This window comes from Neoarius graeffei, chromosome 3 (assembly GCF_027579695.1).
Source record: "Neoarius graeffei isolate fNeoGra1 chromosome 3, fNeoGra1.pri, whole genome shotgun sequence".
NCBI lineage: Eukaryota > Metazoa > Chordata > Actinopteri > Siluriformes > Ariidae > Neoarius > Neoarius graeffei.
The window spans coordinates 85,245,877-85,271,130 of record NC_083571.1 but is presented as its reverse complement, the minus strand read 5'-3'; the positions used below and the strand labels follow the sequence as shown (position 1 = coordinate 85,271,130).

Genomic DNA, 25,254 nt, shown 5'->3' with positions numbered 1-25,254 from the left:
AAGCCAGTTTATTTTACTCCATGATGCGTGTCTATCACGAATACTGGCTGGAGGTGATCAGTTGCTGCAGGAGTCTCTAATGGTGGTTCATTACCATTTAGCTGCTAACACTCTAAGCTTAAATATTAACAGTCCCATGAGCATTTGTGCTCGCAACATGGAACCAACAACAATTAGAGTGACCGCCTTTTCTGGTCAAGAATAATCCTCCTCCCCGGACCTAAATTTATTTTCGAAATCAAACTCCGAATGGAACTAAAGGCCATTTTGTTTAAAAAAAAATTGTAAAAGTTGTAACTAAATGATGACCTACAGTACAAACATTTTTAATTAAGAAGCAGTCTCATTGGTGTCTTTAAAATTACTATTTCACAAGCCTGTAAAAAAACGCCCTGGGCTCCTTGAAATTCCACAGCAGACTTCCCTTTGCCTCGCGGCACACGGGCTGAGAACCACTCCCGTACCGTCTCTTAAATAAACAGGAAAGCAGTTACAACAGAAACCTACAGACTGATCGACAGGTCATATCACCACTAGCACAGGCTCAGACCTCAAATATTCGGGCAAATTCTATATACGTCTCTGATCTACGAGGGGTGTATGAAAAGTTTTAAGCATCGTGTAGAAGCAGCATTGGTGCATGATCAAACCTATGATTTTTTGAAAGTACAGACCTTTGTAAGTATTCCTGCCAATTTTTGAGATTCTAGCATGTTTCTTACTTTTTCTGCAGATTTTTGAATAAGCGAGGGCCAACGATTTAGTGAAAAATGGAGAAAACAGAAAATCGCGCAGTCATTAAGTACCTGCATTTGAAAGGCATGACTGCCTCAGAAATTCATGAAGACATGGTGAGAACATTAGCCGAGAGTGCCCCTTCATATGCTACAGTCACACGTTGGATCAGAGAATTCAAGCGTGGCAGAGTGTGTTGAAGATGACCCAAGGTCAGGAAGACCGCCAACTGCAACAACCAAGGATAACCTTGACCTTGCTCTGCAGATGGTCATGCAAGATCGTCGGATATCATGTCGTCAGATAGCAGAGAGACTTGGGATATCCACCGAGCGAGCAGACAAAATTTTGACCAAAGAACTGGGATTCTCAAAGGTTTCTGCAAGGTGGGTCCCGCGTCTTTTGACACCTGAACAGAAACGCACCAGGTGCACTGTGTCCACGAGCAATCTTGAACTGTTTGAAGCTGATGAAGACAGACAATTTCCTTGCTCGATTCATCACTATGGATGAAAGCTGGGCTCATTACTACCAACCCGAAACCAAAGAACAATCAAAGCAGTGGAAGCACACGTCATCTCTGACTCCAAAGAAGGCCAAGGTCATTCCTTCAGCTGGCAAGGTCATGGCTTCGGCTTTCTGGGATTCCCAGGGTGTCATACTGGTCGAATACCTTGAGAAGGGCCACACAGTGACTGGACAGCATTATTCTGGACAAGTGAAGCGCCTACGGGAAGCAATCAAAGAAAAAAGGCCAGGAATGCTCACAAGAGGAATCCTCTTCCACCAAGACAATGCACCAGCCCACACCTCATTGGTTGCCATGGCAACAATTCACGACTGTGGATTCGAACTTGTTCCTCATCCACCTTAAATCGCCAGACCTGGCCCCCTCCGACTTCTATCTGTTCCCCCAAATGAAAAAAGCCTTGGCTGGTCGCCATTTTGCCAGTGATGATGACGTCATAGCTGCAGTCGAGGGGTTTCTTGAGTCCCAAACCAAGGACGACTTCTACACCGGGATAAAAGCGCTTCAGCACCGTTGGAGCAAGTGCTCAGCCCTCGAGGGGGACTATGTTGAAAAATAAGTCATCAAAAATCCCTCATCCCTTTTAGTTTTTCTGATGCTTAAAACTTTTCATACACCCCTCGTAAAAGGACAATTACCTTTATGTAAAGGGTCCTTACCTCTGCTGAATCACTACACTTCTGTGGAAGAATTTAAACTTTTTTTTTTAAAAATACAAAAACGTCAAGTAATGGGTAAGGACGTGTTGGGGTAAAACTGAGAACATTTCTTTCACAGAAATACCATCGTGGATACGGATAAAATCTGGAGCTGAAAAAGTATTTACTTTAAAAAGAACTTACTCGAATTAATACATTTTCCCCAAATTTAGAAAAAAAAAAAAAAAAGCTCCGATTCATCCAAGTGCCTAACTAGAGGACTGACTCAGAGACAAGCCGCTGTAGAGGTTTTGCTCATGGCTTTGTCTTGCTGCTTTACTTCCAGAACGTTTTTAAAAGCAGCCCTCTTGGTGTCATGGTGGTGTCGTGGTTAGTACTGTTGCCTTACAGCAAGAAGGTTCTGGGTTCAAGCCCGGTGGCCTTTCTGTGTGGAGTTTGCATGTTCTCCCCGTGTTTGTGTGGGTTTCCTCTGGTTTCCCCCACAGTCCAAAGACATGCAGGTTAGGTTAACATGGGGCGCCCTTGAGCAAGGCACCTGACCCCCAACTACTGTACCCCCCAGGCACTGTAACATAGCTGCCCACTGCTCTGGGTGGGTGTGTGTTCATGGTTTCAGATGGGTTAAAGTGCATATTCTGGACCACTTTCGTTTTTTTTTTTTTAATATGAAAGTATGTCCCTTTACACACTCATCCAGAAGGGTAATTTTCCACAAGGACGTCTGTCTACAGCAGAAAAAAATAAAACGCGTCTGGAAAAATCCCAAGGGAGTCTGGAGCCAGATTCGTGACGTCACCTGCGGAAGCGCCAGCAGGCTGCGCGAGCTTTGCACGGTTTCAGTGCACAGCCTGTGTAGACCAAGCGCTCCCATTTCTCTCTCATTGTCCGGTCTTTTGGGAAACGATGAGTACTAATCCCATCAAGATTGGTGTTGCTACCCCCTCCTACGATACATCTGTTAACCATTTTAATAATTACGCGATAACGTTGAAGAAATTTGCAGAAACCCACCAGGTCGTTTTCTCATAAACAAACCAGCGCTGACGTAGGATTCAGAGGAAGGCATCCCGCACGCGACGTCAAGAAAATCAGTGTTTGCCAGAAATCCAAACGGCAAGTTTCAGAGGCGGACCAATTTGCCTCAAATGGCTTGATTTCCACTGAATTTTTCTGGTATTGCTCAAGGTAAAAATCTCATCTCATTATCTCTAGCCGCTTTATCCTTCTACAGGGTCGCAGGCAAGCTGGAGCCTATCCCAGCTGACTACGGGCGAAAGGCGGGGTACACCCTGGACAAGTCGCCAGGTCATCACAGGGCTGACACATAGACACAGACAACCATTCACACTCACATTCACACCTACGGTCAATTTAGAGTCACCAGTTAACCTAACCTGCATGTCTTTGGACTGTGGGGGAAACCGGAGCACCCGGAGGAAACCCACGCGGACACGGGGAGAACATGCAAACTCCACACAGAAAGGCCCTCGCCGGCCACGGGGCTCGAACCCAGGACCTTCTTGCTGTGAGGCGACAGCGCTAACCACTACACCACCGTGCCGCCCTTCAAGGTAAAAATATCGCACAGAATGTGACAGATATTTGACCAAAGTTTAATATAAAATAGGAGAATTACACTGACCTCGCTCCTGAATTTACCCGTGATATGCACTTTGAATGCAGAGAGGAATTTCACGGTGCTTAAAGGCCTCTGCATGCTCTTGCGACAAGGCTTTCGCAGATAGCTTTTCGCAGACAGTTGTAATTTATTGTTGAGTGGGGAGTATAGGCGTGCGCGATGTTATTCACCGGCACAACGCAAGGGGGCGCGAAGTCGCTAGGAGTAGTTGGTGGGTGTGGTTAGTGGAGTGTTTATCCTCCGGTTACTTATAATGACTAGAACTTTTTTTTTTTATAATGACTAGAACTGGAGTCGTATAGATGTCCGTACTTCCTCAATCAACCGCTCTTCATGCTGCTCCATCTTCGCTCGTGTTTTTAAAAATGCCGGTCGTGAAAAAACAAACCAAACCGGGAAAGTAGGGAAGCGGAAGTGCGTGTACAGCGGATGTAGAGTGGACCAATCAGAGCCCTCTTGTCGGCGGCGCTGTCTGCGAGGCTTCTGCGGTGGTCACAATTTTTGGGAGGTGCGCGCAGAGCGTCTGCGAAGGTGGGGGGGCTACGCAGACACTGTCTGCGACGCCATCTGCGAGGACTGGGTTGTCAGCATAAATTGGCCTTAAGTGTACGTGTAATAAATAAAAGTAGCTGTTCTCTCACAGCGTATAAAGAAACGGCCTTATAGAAAGAGGTGTTTCTCTATTGCTCTGCCACAAGCTGAGCCCCTTTACAGGCGTTGAACACACATTACTTACACTGCCAAGGCAAATGCCACAGACTTTTTACACTAACACGAAAAGAAACCCCTGAACCTGGAAAACACAGTTTGCCCGTTTTAAACGTGTACCTCACAGAAAATACAGTCACAGTGACACAACATAACTACTACCACTGTGATGGATAGATATTATATAGAGACAGTTTGATCGATCTTACCTGATTAGACTAAGGGGGCAAAAATGTTCAGAGCCGAAATGGGACAGCAGCTCAACCTACACAGAGTAAGAGAATTAAAAAAAAAAAAAAATTAGAAAACAAGAATCCACACAATGTGTACACATTCTCACTTCCCTAATCCTAGCCAAAACCAGCCAGATTATGTGCAAAGCATGTGCATTTCTGTGCCGTTGATAAAAATCAAACAAATAGAAGTGCGTGTTGGAAAAAGTGTACCACTGCCATGCTTTACTCTCCTCAGGCCCTGCCACCAAAGCTCCCATTATTGTGCATTCAAAACATCTAAGACAGGAGAATGCTAACCTTTATGTACTTGATGAACATCTGATGCAAGGCGAGGGGAGGGGAGGGGGAGGAGAAGAGAGAAAGAAAAGAAATCAGTAAAAGAGACTGGATTCATGCTACAAGCAAGTTCTTTTGTGTACATTTAAGGAGAGCTTTCATACAAGAATACGAGCTCCTCTCAGAGCAGAGTCACATTCTTGGGTTTCAGTCACGTGACTTTTCTTAGCGATTTCACTTCCGGTAAAACAGCCGGTGGTGTAGCAAACCAAAACGGCTGCCGTAGTGCAAACTAGCGATAACAGAGTACGCTCGTAATCTAGAAGCCACTGCTCGCTTTAGATATGTTCAGAAGATCGCTATGTGCAATGGAATCGACCCCTACAGTCTGGGAAAGAAGGATTTGTCATACGATCTCGAAAACTACCCTTCAGTCGAGTTCCTCGACATCACGAACTATCTGGTGTTGCAGACGTCCTTCTACACCGCAAAACAGATGAGTGTGGAAGAGTATGCAGGCTTACAACTTTTTTGTATGTGGCTGGGTAAAGGACCTCGCTATCAAGTCGCTGCCGAATGAATCCTGTATTGTTTTTGCCCTAGTTTGTTTTTTTTTAAGCTTTATGTTCACATCTTTACAACGAAGCGCTGCAAGTTGAAGTGTAAACAAACAGTTCGCTTGATTCTCACTTGTGTTGGCTCTTATCTCTCAGGCAAATCATTCACAAAGATCATCAGAAACCCCTTTAAAGACCTGGATCTTAGTTAAAGACGACGGAGAAGTGATCATGGCGCATTGTAACTGTATGGCTGGCTAAGAATTTTCATGCACATGGACTTTATTATTCGTAGTTGTTTTGATCGCGTGCACTTGCTGAAAGACTCACAAAGGAACAGCTGGGGACTTTAGCGCTTCGTGACTAAAGTACAGGGATGAGAGTGGGTGCTGATGGAAAAAAAAAAAAAAAAAGCAGAAAATCTGTAATAACGGGGGACAGCCCCGGGAATTTTTTTTCCCCAAAATGAGACCTTACACTAGGGTTGCCAACTTTCTCATATCCAAACGAGGGACACTTTGTTCCGGATGCGGACAAGTACCGGTACAGGCCCTGTACGCGCACCCCAGCGCCCCAAAATAGTTACCGAATCGCCTTTAGGTGATGGTTTCAAATGTAGGCCACTACAAATTCATTTCTAAAATAGAGCTTTTAAAAATTAATAGACCAATTAATGGATATTTTTAAGTAACTTAATGCAAAATAAACAATTCTAATATTATTGTCTCATTTTTCTCTTTTAAACTTTGGCCAAATAATTCGTCAGGCCATATTTATGAAGGCAATGTCATAACCTGAAAAAGTATTTGCTGTAGCTTTAAAACCCTGATATTTGCTTAATTGTCCATTTGAAAACCCTAAGAACCTTCTGCAATGCTTCACAGCAGAAGAAGAAGGAGAGAAAGACATCACAAAGGCAGGAGTGAGGCAGAAAAGCTCCCCTTCTATAGGCGGAGGTCTATCCTGTTTCAGAAGGTTAAGCTATCTGCTATCCTTATCGAACAGTTAGGCTGTATCCACTGCCTGCACCATCTGCTCTAGTTTAATTTGATGCCTATTTTGTCAGGATAGCTTAAAAATTCAGGATATGGCAGCCTTTGACAGTGAATGATTTTAAATCGCAGATGACCGCGACTCGCGGCAATAACGCGATTTACACCATAGCATTGGAGTGAGGGGCAGGATCTGTCCCTGACGGGACAAATTAAAATTACCCGAAAAACGGGATGTCCCGCCCAATACGGGACGGTTGGCAACCCTACCTTACACACCCCATTTCCTGCAATCTGAGCTGTAGTTCATTAAAACACCTGATGCCTATTTTAATACTTATTGAAATAAAAACACTATTATATAGAATAATATGTATCAATCAATATGTGTATTGCATTAATTCAAAATAATATCTACATTTTATGGGGACTGCTTATTACTCATTGTCAACATCACTTGTTTTTTTTAAAAATGTCCATTAAAATTCAGTTATTTACAGTTCCATTAATAATTTAAATTCATATTCAATATCTCATCTCATTATCTCTAGCCGCTTTATCCTGTTCTACAGGGCCGCAGGCAAGCTGGAGCCTATCCCAGCTGACTACGGGCGAAAGGCGGGGTACACCCTGGACAAGTCGCCAGGTCATCACAGGGCTGACACATAGACACAGACAACCATTCACACTCACATTCACACCTACGGTCAATTTAGAGTCACCAGTTAACCTAACCTGCATGTCTTTGGACTGTGGGGGAAACCAGAGTACCCGGAGGAAACCCACGCGGACACGGGGAGAACATGCAAACTCCACACAGAAAGGCCCTCGCCGGCCCCGGGGCTCGAACCCAGGACCTTCTTGCTGTGAGGTGACAGCGCTAACCACTACACCACCATGCCGCCCCCATATATTGAATATATTGAATTTAAAAAAAAAAAAAAAAATTCATATCTTACGGAAACTGACCTTTTCCTCATGTCCACATTACTTGTATATGATTTCTTCACAATGTCTATTTAAACTTTAAAGTTATATAGTTATCAACACGGTCAGCTATAATTCAAATTATCATATATTCAATGTATTGAATCAAACAAATGCATATTTTATGGGGACTGTCTATCTTATTGTCCACAGCACTTGTATGTTTTCTTCAAAAGGAAAATGTCTATTTACACTTTTTACAGTTAAAAGTTATTTACAGTTCCCAGTTACTTTTGAAACAAATTTTCATTTGATCATTTAGACTTCAGCTTCTTGGCCAAAGCCAAAAGCTTATCAGTCCTCTCTTTTTTCCTTTTTCTTTCATTAGCCAGCGCCTCCTGTGTTTTTACATGCTCTAACCTGGCTCTCTTCTGCTCTCTCTCACACTCCTCCCTTGCTTTCCTTTTGCTTTGCTAAACTTGTTTTTCATACCAGCATCAATTTCACGTACCTTCGCTTCATCTCGCTTGCCAGTAGTATTCGGCATCTTTAGAAAAAAAACGCCGATTAGAGGAAAGTATTTTTGATATGCAGCTCACGAACGTGCAAGTTTTGATAAAAGAAAGTGGATGTGGGCGTCTTTGTAAAAACTGTTTTGATTGGCTATTATGGTCTCGACATCGATGTTTTGACCAATAACAATGTAGATAACACGAATTTTACATAACATTCAACGAGATTAAAGATGGCGACTTACAAATAATGTGTAAACATCGTTGGAGTTCATAAAGTTTGAACAGCATGAAGGAACATACCCCAACCCCCCGAAATTAATTAAAAAAAACAAAAAACAAACAAACAAAAAAACCTCTCAACGGATTTGGCATAATATAAAAAGCTCGTTTTTTTACTCAGAAAAAGCGGAAAACTCATCCCTGTAAAGTACCGTAAAATAACACATAGCAAGAAAAGTACTTGGAAAACACCAAGAACGTAGCTGAAAGGGAAATACAAACCTTTCACAAAGTGATCACCGCAAACTCCAGCGTGCTTCAACTCGGCTCCCTTCGATTTCAGTGAGAGGGTCAAAAGCCACCTTTCTTGACGTCTTTGTGAAATCTGTGTTCGTTCACCCTTTATTAGTTCACGAGGAACCCTGAAGAAACTTATCAATTTCACAGTTTGATCGATTCAAACAACCTAAAGCACAAGCATAAGGCATTTTTCCTGCGAGCAATGCAGCTTCTCCGTACAAACGCTTCGTCAACGGAGCTTTGGTAGACCACCAGCTAAAGTTCTGAATAACTAATCGGGCGGATGTGACGTCATGTGAAACCCAAGAATACCTGCATGAAAAATGAAAATGCAAGAGAGCAAGGGCAGCACAGGTAGCCTTGATAGAGTCACACACAAACTGATCCACTTTAGTTTAAAATGCAAATCAGAACATGAAGGCACAAGCCTTGTGATCCATCTTTGCTTAACTGGTTCTAAAGAAGGAGGTGGGGGGGAAGAAAAAAAAAAAAGCAAATGATTCATTTTAAATCACAATGCAAGATGAGAAACTTCCAGAGAAACGGCAAAGCACAAAGCCAGCTGCTTTTGGAGAAACTGCTCCAATCCAAATGGAAGGAAACGTAACAGTATAGCGGATGTTCTGTTGTGCTGAATGACACAAAGCCCTCTCAATGCTGAATAAAAGGGTTCTGTGATGTGTCATCTCAGCACCTGTTTTTTTTTTTTTAAAAAGGGGGTTTGTCTCAATGTATTTCAACCAAAAGAAGCATGAAGATTATCTATGGCCTCTTCAGTACACCATGGACAAATCATGACAATGTCCTCGAGTAACAGCAACACACTGCCGTGTACCAAAGGATTCCTCGGTTCACAGCACCCCGTGTTCTACCTGCTTACGCCACATGGAAGACAGTCAGTGCATCAAATACCAGATGTAAAATGGTACTGCGCCTACTGATACATGACACCTCAATCAGCAATGACTGTACCATGGGGCAGGCGAGTGGAGCGAGGAGCGCATCAAAACGAAGGACCTAGTGCAAAAACGCTTCCTCTTACCGTACCTTAACGTATTTGGCATACAGCTGTTCATCCAAGGGGAAGCTTTGCACCGTGCGCTCATCACGCGCATGAAAGGTACCGAGCTTGATCCACTTATTGGTTGGGTATCTGTTAGGGAAGAGAGGGAGAGAGAGAGAGAGAGAGAGAGACATTTTAGGAGGAGTGAGTTATCTAAAACACAGCGAGCTCAATGGAGAAAGAGTGAGCTCACAAGTCTGTCAGAAGATCTAAAAACACATACTCTTCCTGATGGGACTTGAAAATAAGGGCCTCTGCATGCTCTTGCGACAAGGCTTTCACAGATAGCTTTTCGCAGACAGTTGTAATTTATCGTTGAGCGGGGAGTAATAGGCGTGCGCGATGTTATTCACCACCACAATGCAAGGGGACGCGAAGTTGCTAGGAGTAGTTGGTGGGTGTGGTTAGTGGAGTGTTTATCCTCCGGTTACTTATAATGACTAGAACTGGAGTCGTATAGATGTACGTACTTCCTCACTTCCTCGATCAACCGCTCTTCGTGCTGCTCCATCTTCGCTCGTGTTTTTAAAAATGGCGGTCGTGAAAACAAACCAAACCGGGAAAGTAGGGAAGCGGAAGTGCGTGTACAGCGGATGTAGAGTGGACCAATCAGAGCCCTCTTGTCTGCGACGCTTCTGCGGTGGTCACAATTTTTGGGAGGTGCGCGCAGAGCGTCTGCGAAGGGGGGGGGGGGGGGGGGGGCTGCGCAGACGCTATCTGCGACACCATCTGCGAGGATTGCGTTGTCAGCATAAATTGGCCTTTTAAAAGCGTTGGACATTCATTTGTCTTCATGACATCATCGTGCTGACATATTGAAGACTTGGGCATAAAAACATCTGAACTACTTCTGTGAATAAAATGGCAAGGGAGCCTGTGATGTACACAGCCTTCGTCTTGTTCCATTCTTAGCATTCGCTCCATGCTCCTCATCTAACCAAACCAATCAACTCGTATCCATTTATTTATGGCAATACATGTCATAAAACAAGCCCATTTTAGGTGAAACAACTTACAGAACGATACTTTGCAGACACAGGTAATACTTTAGCACTGCAATCAGGTATTGCGACATCCACCCACTTGAAATTTTATTTATTCTATCCACATTGCTGGATATGAGCAGCTGCCCGCTCTGACTGGTTATTCTACAACGAGGCTATCCGCTCATGTACTGTGAGTAGAGAAAAACAAAATGGCGGTGCGCATCAAGTCAGGCACATCACTTTATCAAGTATTTAAAAGAAACAGAAACGGCTAAAGAGGACAGCTTTGGGTTCCCCCCCCCATATCTCCTGTCCCACACTCCAGCGGTAATGGTGGTAAAGGTGGTGGTAATGCACCTTTAAGTTGGTTTGCCAACTGCCCCAAAATAAATAAAATTTGAAAACCATAAAAGAAAATGGCAGCGCATGTTGCTGAACCAGACAAGGATGAAATAAAAGCTACTCAAAAACAAAACCACAAAAAAAAAAAAGCCAACAAAATTAGGGCTGTAACGATACACCCAACTCACAATTCGAATCGCAATTTTTGACCCACGATTCGATACACCCACGATTTTTTTAAAATGTATTTTTAAAGTAGTAAATTTGACTTAACATTTACTTACTTACATTAACTATTTAATAACAAATAATTCAGACCACTGCAGAGAATGAGTAATATGTATGCAAAAATGAACAAATGTATATCCAAAGACTGTTTTATTTCTCAAAATAATACTGTTGAGCCGGAAGCTCTGTTTTCTTCGGTTCTGAAAAAGTCATTTTTCCAAATCGTGTAAATCCATTAAGTTTTTTTTTTTTTTTGGGGGGGGGGGGGGGGGGGGGGGGGGGCTCTCTCACTGTCTCACTCTCATAGGGCCAATGATTTTCTGTGATCGCGGAAAACAGATGGAAATTACGGAATTTTTATGGTGAAACATTGCTCGCGTGTCAAAATGTAACTGCCGCAGAAGGCTTCCGCCCAAGCAGACATGCCTTCAGTGTTGCCAGATACTGCTAACGTTTTCCACCCCAAAATATGTTCAAAACCAGCCAAAAAGCACCTAAACCTGCCCAATCTGGCAACACTGCATGCCTTTCCGGTCAAGTGATTGTGATTGGCTTGTGGCACACCTAGCCAGCCAATGAGCTGCTTGTTTACAGATTCGCTCCCCGCGTCGCAACCAGAACGGCGACCGCTTAAAAGAAATGAATGCTCTGCCAGTGGCGAGTGTGGACGTTGCGTGACTCGCAGAAGATTGTCGCAGGTCGGCGAAAAAAACGACTTACTAATAGATATAAAAAAAATAAAAGTAATTTAAGTAAGTTTAAAATGTAATTTAAATAAAAAGTATTCATAAATTGAAGTTTGAAGCGCCTCTGTTTTTGGGCTGAGGAGAAGTTTGAAAGGGTGTACCGCGATTCTGCCTTCTTGTATCGCGACACGGATCGTGGCTCTGCGTATCGCGATTTCGATACGCATATTGTTACAGCCCTAAACAAAATATAGAATGAAAGTATTTCATGGTAAGAACGCATCTTTATTTTTCAAAAATTATTATAGCATTTTCCACAAATTGCTACCGTAATTTCACCGGTTTGTTTACATTCTAAGCCGAAATGATTTCATTGGCCGTTTTGGATGAAGTTTTTACTTATTGAATTTGCAAAAAAAAAAAAAAAATCATGCTCCATTTCTCAAAACCCAGTGAATATGGATGTAATAAAACAGTTACTCCACTCAATCTCGCTGTACGTGAGCTGACAGCCAACGGGACACATAGCACCGAGTTGGCTATGAGCCATGTATGACTCGATTTCGTGAAATAACTTAATTATTATCCTGCTAGGAGAAACAATGTGCCTTGGTTATAATTTACAGAGACCCGAGAGTCCTGCGAGGCGAGTTAAGCTGGGCATACACTGTGCGATTTTTTCAATCGCGGTATTCAGCTGCTGCTCACACTGTACAAGTGAATTGCAGGGGTAAACAGCACGCAGCTTACGATTCCTGTTCTCACACTATACGATCCGATGCTCGGATGCGATGCTCAGGATTTCAAATAGGCTTGATTTTCATCCGATCGATCGGGAGGAGGTCGTGAGGTATAAAATCGCTTGTCGTTACCCCATGTATACTACACGATCCGAGACGCACGATTGAGCCAAAACTCGGCCCGATCTCCAAAATAGTCGCACGAGTGAAAATCGTGTCAAAATCGGGCCAAAAATCGCACAGTGTATGCCCAGCTTTAGAGACAGGTCAGAGTGTTTGGATGATGTACATTGAGTTCTGGCCTCATTTTTGGGAGGCTTTTTAAAGTCAGACCTGGCAACCCTGTCAAACAGAACAAAATAGCAGCAGTAGCAGAGACGAAGTTTGTTGTGCTGGTTTATTTTGCAAAGCAAAAAAAAAAGATCCAGAGAAGTACAGGGTCCGACTCGAGTGTTACCTCAGCCGTTTCCATGATGACAAGCAAACGAAGGAATGTGTAACCTGAATGTCAAACATTCGCTCCGTGAAGCAACTTCAGTGACCATTAGATATTTGGAGCAATTGCTGACAGCAACAAACGATGCAGTGTTCAGGAGGTCAGTTTGGAAACTGGCACACAGCACAGTGTGCAAACTTAAAGCAACACCATTTTCTAGCTCGCCGCCTCTTTTCACATTGAAATATCTTTTTCAGTTGAAGGGCATCAACATGCTGTGGTATTTAGTCTGTTTGAATTGAACCCTGGAGGCCACTTGGTTGGCGGAGGGGTTTTTTGGCAGGTGTAAACACAAATCACACTTCAGTGTGGAGCAAAGCCGTCAGTCTAAGAATATCCGAGCAGTGCTCTCGTGCCACTTTTCAGCAAACCAGAGTGCAGTTTGATTTTAGTGAGAAACACAATTCAACCCCACAGCAGCAGAGATACAATTATGGGATGTTTGGCAAATTTTGTTACGCAAGCTGATCGCTTCCCATTTATTCTCTCGTTTCATATTGCCCATCCTTTGGTTCTTCAGCGCTGCCCTTCCCACATAGCCTGGGCCCGCCCATCCTAAGTGTGACGCAACACGAGGGCCTGTTGCGAGCTTAGTCTGGCAAGGCAAGCTATCTCCAGCTCTTCCAAGCTCCCGAAAAATCGGGAGCCAATCAACTTTGAGCATCTCCAACGGCCCTGGGTAGAGGCGTGTTCAAGGCACTGACGTAGTAGAACTGCGACCGGAAGCCATAGATTGTTTACAGAATCTATGCCGGAAGCGCTTCATTCACTAGAAACATTACGAACATGGAGCAAGTTCTCATTGAAAACGGAGCAAAGAGCAGCCCTGGAGGTATTTATTGAAAGGAAGGACGTTTTCGCCTTGCTCCCGACCGGCTTCGGTAAGAGTTTAATCTACCAGTTAGTCCCGTCGCGTCACATACGTCAGAGGAAAGAGTGATGTGACTGGTTTAAGCTTCGTCACAGCCTTTTCTGGCTTCGACCAGTAGCAAACCGAGGCATTTCAAGGAGGCGGGTCAACCACGCACTTTGGGAAACGGTTGGGCTTAATATCTTTGCCAGACCAAATGCTCGCAGAGCTCTGAAGTCGCGTTAGCCAGACTACTTCCCACATACATTTTAGCCAAGCTTTTCTTTTTGTTTAAATTTATGCAGTGTCAAACCCAATCAATAGAATAAACACGTAGATGAGCAAAGCTCAGACAGGGGGACAGAGCTATCACAGACAGAGTGTGGGAAGGGGGTGGGGAACGTTCAGAAATCAGCACAAATTGTGAGTGGCTGTGGCTTACCTGTCACTTATTGACACCAGGAAATCTTTTGGCGTGGAGGAGAAGAGTTCAAAATTTGCAATGTCCAGCTGCTTCACCTGGATCGGCTCACAGAGCTCAATAACAAACCTGAATGCATGGACAGATCAGACAGTAAGGGAGGATAGGACAAACATTAGTCTTTCTCAAATCTATCCTGTTTGAAGAGCTGCCCTGCCTCACTGTTACCCCCGGCATTAGCAAATGGTCCATGGTAAGTACAAGAGTAAACAGGGTCAACTGCATCTAGGAGTAGTATGATCCATTCACAGAAAGCACATCTGGATGTGGTCAGGGATGCCTTTGGCCACAGAATGGGGTGTGTGCGTGTGTGTGTGGGGTTAGGATGACACCACACCCATACATTTCGGTGAGTGATGGTCCTGAGGTAGAGATGACTGTTTTCCACGATCATACGGACGGAAAACACAGAATCCAGTATTTGAAACGGAATGTCCATTTGCACAAATCAAAACTAAATATTTTCAATCAAATAAGCCATTACGGTGTCGGACTTCGCCTTTAACTTCGTTGGAGGATTTCCGAGGCTCGCCCATAGCGTGCATAAACCGCGTGTGCCTACTGGCTGTTTGGTATCTGAGCTGGGTGTCCTAGCCAATAGCATCGCTGCTCTCAGACAGAGACCGGTATTTATGTTGCTGTGCCAAAGTGAACAAAACTGCCGATCGGACCAGCGTTTAAACGCGTGAAACGATCAGCGCCTGTACTGACAGTAAGTGCATCATCAAGAGTGAATCAATTTCCTGATTAACTATATGAAGACAACGGTATTTTATTTTGTAAATACTGTCAACATTCAATAGATTATGTGCGCCTTGACATGATAAAAAAATGACCTGAAAAGTCAGAAACACCAACGATCCACAGAATCAAGACCAGGCCGAGCACGAGCAGTGGTACGGATGCCGGCGATGGGCCAAGACAGGTGACGCTTGAAAACATCGTATGTTTGGGGAACTGACTCGAAAGACCGACGGGAACAATTTGAGCTCGGTTTTGTAAAAACGTGTACGGTTGCAGATATTCCTCTGCAGAAGATCGGTAGGCTGAAACCGTTTATTGCGAAACACTAAACAGGGTGGAACTTTAACACTGGCACATACATTGCAGAACAGATTTTCATAGAATGAGAAGTTCACCAAAACGACTCTTTGAAAATCAATAAATTGACAAAAATCTTTGTATTAAAGCAGAAAATAGTCTGTCTGTTGAATTTTTGAATGTGCCAATTGAAGTATTTATCAATTCACCATTTATTAAACTTGACAATTCTAAATCAAAATGCAATTTACAAGTGTATTTCTTGGTTTTATACCTACCAGTGTTTTAAAGCAGTCCTAAGTCCTTAAAGGAGATGCGCAGAACCATGGCCTCATAAATGCCTTGAGACCTCAAGAACGGCACAGGAATAGTTTTAAGTGTTAACAATAAATCTAATATAGTAATTTTTAGGATTAAAATGATTCATTTAGGTAGCAGTCTGATGGCGTATTCACACCTACGTTGTTTGGTCCGGACCAAACGAACCAAATTTCCCTTGGTCCGGACCTTTTGGGTTGGTCTGAATACAAACCACCGAACTCTGGTCCGGACCAAACAAGCGGACCGAGACCGAGCTGCAAGGTCGGACTTGGTCCGGACCAAAGGAACCCTGGTGCGGATCTTTTGGAGGTGTGAAAGCAGACCGGACCTAATCTGACAGTTTTGCTTTTTTGTACCTCGGGAGCTTCCGTTGTTTGTCGATCATTATGGGAAACAGAGTCTTGACACTCCACCGCAAAGTGCAAACACTGTTTCGGTTGTCAAGGGAACCTTACAACAGTCGTTCAGTCATTCAGACCAGTGGTAGGCTAGACTACAGAGTACAAAAAATGAGTAGGGGGCAAACGTGGGCCGAGGAAGAAACGCGTACCCTTGTGGATATATGGGCAGATGTCCACATATCTGAGCTTTTGGAGAGAACACACAAAAATGCCGACGTGTTTGCTGTATTCAGTGAGAAAATGGAGAAGGGGTTCACGTGCTCCCCAGAACAATGTCGGCTAAAAGTGAAGAAACTCCGTCAGACCTACATTAAAATCAGGGACATTCTTTCAAAAAGTGGCGGTACTAGCGACGCAAAAAAGAAATTCATCTATTGCGTGAAGAGCCAGAACTGTCACATGACGTGTGCTCATCAGCGCTATCCTCCATAGCCGCCTTGCCCTTTGTCATCGTCGTTGATAAATTACTTGTACAACAGCATAGTAATCGCACAATTGTGAAAACAGTAAAAACTGGAAAAAACATATAGCTTTGATGACATTAAAAAGAATAACAGCACAGAAAGCCTCCGTGACTACTTTTGAACTTAACGCTTTGTGCGCGTGTCGTCTCTGACCAACAGCTGAACGACCTCAGGGCGCGTGGCTTTGTTGACAGATTTTGGTCCGCTTACTAAAATGTACAGTGTGAAAGCAAACCGCACCAAAATGAAAAAAAAAAACAAAAAAAAAAAACATTTGGTTCGGACCAAAGCAAGTGAACTATCGAACTATCCTGGTCTGAATACACCCTGAGTGAATGACCTTGACATCTGTGACATCACAGCAGGAAGTCTATCGGTCTCATCGCCATTTCCGCTATACTAAAACGCAGAGCTGACTGCGCCTCCGATCCTCCATTTTGAGCTAATTTATTGCCATGCCACGTAGATGTGTTACTGGCCAGTACAGCAACATGACAGAAGGTGGATTTATTTGCATTCATGGCCCAATAAATGTTCAAACTGCAAAGATTTGGATGCGTTTTGTGAGAAATTCACGGGCACATTTTACTGAAGATTCGTACGAAAACTCTGATCTGTTGAGGAGCGTTGGCGATAAGCCTGTATTGAAAGAGGGTGCAGTACCAACAATTAAAGGAAAAGAAAACTACAAGAAAAGGAAAGTAAGTTCAGTTGCACCAGTTTTCCCGGAGCGTGAGCCGAGCAGTAATGGCGGAGAACTCAGTATGGAGAAAAGGGAGAATGAGTGGACCAGTTGTCAGATTTCTCCACTGGATATGCTTACCTGAGCAGCAATATCTCACCCTTGCGTGGAAGAGGCGAATGAACGAAGAACTGAAAGTCAGATCGTTTCAAAACAAAATCGGCCACAAGATCGGCCTTCAGGAAGCGAGAACACAGACGGGTAAGCTCAGACTCTCATTTGGTTACATAACACTACTCGTGGTTTACCTGCATTTAGATTAATACACGTAACTTGTCTTGTGTCTTTAAGTTACCGGTATAAGATTATTTAATTTGCTTCAGAATGTGATTGTCTCAGTTCATCTGATTATTTAATTAGCCTTTTACGTTTTATCAGCGAAAATGCACGCATGTTGCATAAGTTATAACACCTATCCTGTTTTAATGAGAGTCACATGAGACTGTCAGTTCAATTCGATCCAATCCTCTCAACAGCTTTGTTCTCTGGCTTTATTTTCTAAGGTGGGGGCCTCTGTGGCCGACGTGTTACTATCGGATTCACTTTCTGATGGTTCGAACCGATACGGTTCTACGTGTATAGCAGTAGCATGTACACATGCTCTAATTTCAGGACGATTGCAGTCAGATGTATTACTATCTGAGGAATCTGAAGACTCTCCAATAAATCTGAACGAAGAGGCCATTGCAACCACTCTCGCCTGCCGAGTCTGGCTTTGGTCTATAGACCCCTTCGCAGTAAACGTCATTCATACGCAAGCGGAAATTGCGCGCGCAGCCTGGACTCAAAAATGCCTAGTTGTTGTGTTGTCGGGTGTCAGAATCGTAGCAGTGATGGGGTTAAAATGTTCAGAATTCCAGCAGGATCTCACCCATTCAAAAAAAAAAAAAAAAAAAAAATCGCCGACGTCTATGACTACAAGCCATCAAACGTGTAGACTGGGATGAAAGCACTATCAAAAATGCGCGGGTTTGCAGCACCCACTTCATCACAGGTAAGATCAGGCTATTTATTAAATCTTTCGTTTTTATTCTTTCTAGTCTTCGTTTATTGATGTAGCAAAATACTTTGGTAATGTTTGTCTGATTAGCTGGGTCATAGTTACACAATGTAATGAATATTGTTAGCATGTTAACTTAGCTTTGCATGCAATTGTGTTTGTAGGAGAGGTCTCGCTTGACTCAAGCAGTCCAGATTTTGTGCCATCATTATTTGTGTATGCCGAAAATCACAATTTTAAAGCAAGGATGGAAAGGTAAAATTGTGTGCCCTCGCTCTAAATGCCAAGTTACGTTGACCGCTCTAACCTACTGTAGCTCCCGCCCCATTCAGTTTCATTTCTGCTCTCTGACTCTCGCTTTTTACGCAGCTCTGATTTCTCTTAGCTGCACTCTTTACACCATCATTCCTTTCATGCCATTACCTCCTGCAAATTGCTGTTTAGTGTTGGGATTTGCTGTTGTAGCTAAAGCCACATTGCCATCACATCACTGGCATAATTTGATTAAAACAATTTCAGTGTAAAACACGTTCTGTACATGCCCGCACATAATCATATGCGTCTAAAGACTTGTAGGCACTAAGTTTTTCGTGGGTGTACACTGAAGTCTTGTCAATAAGGTACGAGTATATATCTGGCCATTGTATACCAGGGAACTTACTAATATCGTCCATCCACTCTTTAATTAAATGCGGATCCGGTAGGCGATGTCCACTTGTTAGAGTTAACTTATTTATGTAGCATTCTCGATCTTGTAACGACAATTGTTTGGCATAATCTGACAGCTCATAATGCCGGTCTATGGGCAGCGCCATTGTTTCTGGGTCCAGGCTGCACGCGCATCCTGGCAACGGTCGGTTTGTTTACAAACATGCGAAGGGGTCTATAGCAACGGTTCCCGCTGTGATGTCACCCACTCAGGGCTGGCTGGCTCAGCAGGGCAGCTCGAATGCCAACTTTGTGGTCGATTTTAACTCTCTCTCAAAAAAAAAAAAAAAAAATTTATATATATATATATATATATATATATATATATATATATATATATATATTAGTGCTGTCAAGCGATTAAAATATTTAATCGCGATTAATGTCGCGACTGTCATAGTTAACTCGCGATTAATCGCACATTTTTGTCACATGAAAAACCATTGCAATTCTCTTATCAGCATAAAAAAGTGAATGGGCTTGCTCACCGTTCGAACTACGGGGGTACACGGGGGATCCGAGATCCCCTGAAACAGACATGAGATCCCTTGAAAACATGATTTGGGAAATGTTGGGGGGTCTCTAAAATACTGGCAAAATGATGTTTATTGACATAGCAATCGTGTGTAATGGGAAGCGTCTGCATATCCAAAGTGAGCGCGCGATGGAGAGCCGCGCTCTGAGACAAGCGCAAGCACCCCCCCAAGGGAAAAAAAGGGACCCCCCGAAAATATCGGCATAGTTCGAACACTGGTTGTACCAATGTTTTTTGTTTTTTTTAATTGCAGAGCATAACACGTCTTGTCACAGCCACTGCAAAGTCGGGCTGGAGCCGCCGATGGGAAAACGAAACCTAAGCCGAGCACCGTGGCTCTTCGTCCCGAGGCGCAGGGCTAGCGCGCCCTGCCCGCGCTGGTTCTTTGGGGGGAGGGCAGAGGACTCTGGCTGTGCGGGGCGTGGCATTACAGTCTAGCTGCTATCGTTTTTCTAAGCAAAGTCTCTGTTCCAAGTTCCTGGCAGTTTCAAAAGCTTATGAAAAACCTACATCATGTCACAGAGCGTTAATCTCGCGATAAAAATTATTGCCGTTAAAATTGAGTCAAGTTAACGCGTTAACGTGACATTTTTGACAGCACTTTATATATATATATATATATATATATATATATATATATATATATATATATATATATATATATAAGTGATTCCACGCTTATGGGTACTGAAATGGGGACATGAACTTATTTTTAAAAATTCACCTAAAACCATTTCTTTTTTTACCATCAGGTCACAAAACATGTAATCTTTAATGAATGATATGTTAAAAGATAACTCTAATTTTCTGAGATGTAATAACATTTATATGCCAAAGTCAGAACGTAACAGAAGTGTTGTGGACATATAGATTCTCAATTTTAACAATGTAGAATTACTTTTTGAAACATAGGAAGGTGATGTTTTAGCAAATATAATTAATAAACATGTGTAGTAGAATAAACATACACATTCTTTCAATAAGATTAACATGGTATATAGCTAGATTGTAATTAATTTGTAACAGACGCGAGATGGACAATCGTAACAGAAGTAATGTAACAGACATCATTTTGGAACTCATAGGCTTGACTTTGGCATATAAATATGTTTTTATTACATCTCAGAAAATTAAAGTTATCTTTTAACATATCATTCATTAAAGATTACATGTTTTGTGACCTGATGGTAAAAAAAAGAAATGGTTTTAGGTGAATAAGTTCATGTCCCCATTTCAGTACCCATAAGCGTGGAATCACTCATATTCATTCATATATATATATAAATTTTTTTTTATTATTCCCAATTATACAGCATACAAGAGTCAAGGATGGAGATACTATCCACTCAAACATATTTAAAAATAAAAGGTTCTGCGTATCTCCTTTCAAATGTGTCTCTCCTACAGGAAAACCTGAAACCAGTGTTGAAATGGAATTTAATAGAACTGAAACAGAAAAAAATCCTGAATTACAAAGCAGGAAATCATGGTCTATTCTGAGGGCAGGTCTGTCGAGAATGTGCAGGCTGGTTCAAGCTGTTCGACTCGAAGAACCACTCTTATAATCCATCTGCCTCAAGGCCTGAAACTATTTTGCCTTCCGAGATGCTTTACTTCTCACCACGGCTGAAGAGAGAGTTACTCAGCCTGTCAGCTTGAATCAAATCCGCTGCCAAATCATGGATGACTGTACAAGTATAAAGGTGTTCTGTAAGTGGATATGTATATGAACAATACAATTTAAGCTTTCCTGTACGTCATCGTTACTGGAAATATAGTTTTTGACAGCATGACATTAAAACTAAAAGCCACCAAGAGTGCTAAATGATCAGAACATACACACCAAATAAATTGGCAACCACGAACCTGAGACATATTTAGAAAACAGCCTGAAATGGTCAAGTTCAAATCAAACTGTGTGTGTGTGTGTGTGTGTGTGTGTGTGTGTGTGTGTGTGTGAGAGTGAGAGAGAGAGAGAGAGAGAGAGTGTGAGCACAAGCATGCGAGCTCACACCTGCAGTAACTAAAATTGTGTCCGCAACTCATGGTTTTCACTTCTCACTCTTCGGTTACGAGGTCCTTTCTGTTTATGTGACTGAAGAATAAAAAGTATATGATGTGTGTGTATAGCCAACTACAAATTCTGTACAGCCTGCCACTGATGGCACACGGAACACTTTCAACCAACTTGCCACTTGGTGGCTGAATATACAGTGGTGCTTGAAAGTTTGTGAACCCTTTAGAATTTTCTATATTTCTGCATACATGACTTAAAACCATCAGATTTTCACACAAGTCCTAAAAGTAGATAAAGAGAACCCAGTTAAACAAATGAGACAAAAATATTATACTTGGTCATTTATTTATTGAAGAAAATGATCCAATATTACATATCTGTGAGTGGCAAAAGTATGTGAACCTTTGCTTTCAGTATCTGGTGTGACCCCCTTGTGCAGCAATAACTGCAACTAAACGTTTGCGGTAACTGTTGATCAGTCCTGCACACCGGCTTGGAGGAATTTTAGCCCGTTCCTCCGTACAGAACTGCTTCAACTCTGGGATGTTGGTGGGTTTCCTCACATGAACTGCTCGCTTCAGGTCCTTCCACAACATTTCGATTGGATTAAGGTCAGGACTTTGACTTGGCCATTCCAAAACATTAACTTTATTCTTCTTTAACCGTTCTTTGGTAGAGCGACTTGTGTGCTTAGGGTTGTTGTCTTGCTGCATGACCCACCTTCTCTTGAGATTCAGTTCATGGACAGATGTCCTGACATTTTCCTTTAGAATTCATTGTTCCATCAATGATGGCAAGCCATCCTGGCCCAGATGCACCAAAACAGGCCCAAACCATGATACTACCACCACCATGTTTCACAGATGGGATAAGGTTCTTATGCTGGAAAGCAGCGTTTCCCTTTCTCTAAACATAACACTTCTCATTTAAACCAAAAAGTTCTATTTTGGTCTCATTTGTCCACAAAACTTTTTTCCAATAGCCTTCTGGCTTGTCCACGTGATCTTTAGCAAACTGCAGACGAGCAGCAATGTTCTTTTTGGAGAGCAGTGGCTTTCTCCTTGCAACCCTGCCATGCACACCATTGTTCAATGTTCTCCTGATGGTGGACTCATGAGCATTAACATTAGCCAATGTGAGGCGGCTTCAGTTGCTTAGAAGTTACCCTGGGGTCCTTTGTGACCTCGCTGACTATTACACGCCTTGCTCTTGGAGTGATCTTTGTTGGTCGACCACTCCTGGGCAGGGTAACAATGGTCTTGAATTTCCTCCATTTGTACACAGTCTGTCTAAATGACCTTAAGAGATGGTTTTGTAACCTTTTCCAGCCTGATGAGCATCAACAACGCTTTTTCTGAGGTCCTCAGAAATCTCCTTTGTTCATGCCATGATACACTTCCACAAACATGTGTTGTTAAGATCAGACTTTGATAGATCCCTGTTCTTTAAATAAAACAGGGTGCCCACTCACACCTGATTGTCATCCCATTGATTGAAAACACCTGACTCTAATTTCACCTTCAAATTAGCTGCTAATCCTAAAGGTTCACATACTTTTGCCACTCACAGATACGTAATATTGGGTCATTTCCCTCAATAAATAAATGACCAAGTATAATATTTTTGTCTCATTTGTTTAACTGGGTTCTCTTTATCTACTTTTAGGACTTGTGTGAAAATCTGATGTTTTAAGTCATATTTATGCAGAAACATAGAACATTCTAATGGCTTCACAAATTTCAAGCACCACTGTAAAGTCTTTTCTTGAAATTTTGATCGCGATATATATTAGGGATACTTTTGAAGCGACATCGTGTTGCTTTTGACTGATTTGTCAACCCTATCAAATCATGAAATCCAAATCACAAGTGACACATTTATGATACGTGAAAAGGTCAGGGGTGAACAGCTAGCCGTCTCAGCTGACCACCTGTGATCCGTTAGCAGAGCTGCGCTTCACTAATATAACCAGCGTTTTTCAAGTACGAACAGGGCCTTATACATTTAAGGTGATTTTTTTTTTTTTTTTTTTACTGGCTAAAAGAGCAGAGAGGTATGGAAGCTCAAAACCCAAATCTCTATCACCACAGGGAAATAAAACACAATCTCATTCCTCCTCTCTGTAGCAACCGAACCCCATCTCACGCTCCGAGTGCTTCGAGTGACTCACCAGATCTTATTACTGCAAGGGTTGAGCATGTAAAGATCCATATTCTCCAGTAGAATGGCAGAAGTGCTCTGGAGAAAAAGAAGAAACACTCTTACCAGACTACTGCACATATCCATATCTATACACGCATATAATTACATTTAGATCATTCCATTAACGCCGTGATTAGGTCATTATACAGTTCACCTAGTCTCCAGCAAGAGCTAGATTCACAGTAAAATGTGTGTTGGACCCAGGCGTGCGTTACCTTGGCCTCACTGTTGGCTGAGAGGATTTTGGCCCCGCACTCAACAGAGGCGTAATTATTCTTAAAGTTCTTCTGGATCTTTTTCACTGGGTGAGGGCTGCCGCTGGATGAGGTGTGCAAAGACTGACCTAGAGCAAGAATAATTTGATTTAAATGCATTTACTGCAAAGTCACAAAAAAAAAAAAAAATCTTCAGCATGCAAGACATTTTGATAACGTTTAAAAAGTTCTCGCTCATGAGACCTGCATAGGACGCAAAGCCAAGATCTAGAATAGTGGTCTGCGCGGGACAGAATTTTCAGTCCCGCTCCTACCCGCATCGTGCAGTCCCGCTCCCGCAAAGAATTATGATTTTCAGTCCCGCTCCTGCCCGCCATATTTTGTCCTGCTCCCGCCCGCAAATCCCGCATGATGCAGACGTTCGCGTTATTTCTCACGAAAGTTCTTGTCATTGGCTTGGGGAATTAAACATGCTGAGCTTAGCTGAGCTCTCCACTGACCGATCCTTCATTTATTGTAAGTTTATTGTTTAGACTCTGACATTCTGATGACACATTCCAAGTTGAGCGCTGCATGCGCTCATGATTGACAGCTCTCGCTTTGCACACTCGCACTCCCGAGTCTGTGGCGTTATGATTCCAACCGCGATTTCATTCTCCTCTCATATGAAGTGCTGCGCAACCCCAACCAGGTCCTCAGATTATACACTGTCTATTTCTAGCTTTAAATTGAACAATCTGTGCAATACACAGTCCTTTTTAATACTAGTTAATACTCTAATACTTGTTTAATACTTAATACTTAGGACTAATGCTCTTGACTTAACGGTAAATGTACTTCTTTTTAAAGCAGCACTTACTTCTGAAGCACTGTGAGCTTCACTAGAGGAGCTCTGCTCTTCTGCCATGATCGGAGATCTCAAACACGGAAGAGCGGAAAGGAATCGGAAACGTACGCGAGATTAGACCACATCCGCAAATTTAGGCATTTTAAAATGTTTTTATTAATGCCAAATAAAATATCCAGCACAAATTATATATGATAGACATAAATTAATAATTTATAAATTTTATTTTAAACACGTTTTTAGTTAGCGGGACTGCAGCTTATCACCTCTCCCGCCTGCAATGAGCTTTCAAAATTTGTCCCGCGCCGCACTGCTTTGCGTCGGGTCCCGCGGGACTCCCGCGGGAGTGCAGGGCTCTAATCTAGAACAGTGACAGCTTGAAGATAATCCGGGGTGTCTGCAAGCGACCCGGTCACAACAGATTTCGTATTAACCTGATCTCTGCCTTGTGGAGGACAAGCTCTCTTAATGAATGCAAGCAAGTTACAGAACGTACATAGTCATCATCACTGCCTGATAACCTACTTCTGCAGCAGTGTGTGCGCAGTGACCGCTCAAATAACAGGCTCGTCCTATTTGCTTTGCCGTTTGTCTCAG

At 42.7% G+C, this 25,254-nt stretch overlaps 1 protein-coding gene across 7 annotated transcripts in view; it reads right to left on the bottom strand.

The window, feature by feature from the left end:
- The window catches only part of suco (SUN domain containing ossification factor), a 192,317-nt gene that overhangs the window by 33,916 nt on the left and 133,147 nt on the right, over positions 1-25,254 (bottom strand). For 5 of the 7 annotated variants that reach the window (XM_060917568.1, XM_060917570.1, XM_060917572.1 and 2 more), the window contains exons 7-12: positions 23,811-23,938; positions 23,564-23,631; positions 14,126-14,233; positions 9,340-9,445; positions 4,804-4,824; positions 4,480-4,535 (exon numbers count right to left, since the gene is read on the bottom strand). In XM_060917568.1, coding sequence (XP_060773551.1) covers positions 4,480-4,535; positions 4,804-4,824; positions 9,340-9,445; positions 14,126-14,233; positions 23,564-23,631; positions 23,811-23,938 — 487 coding nt within the window. The remainder of the gene's footprint in view (positions 1-4,479; positions 4,536-4,803; positions 4,825-9,339; positions 9,446-14,125; positions 14,234-23,563; positions 23,632-23,810; positions 23,939-25,254) is intronic. The other 2 variants (XM_060917573.1, XM_060917574.1) reach the window with 1 other exon arrangement.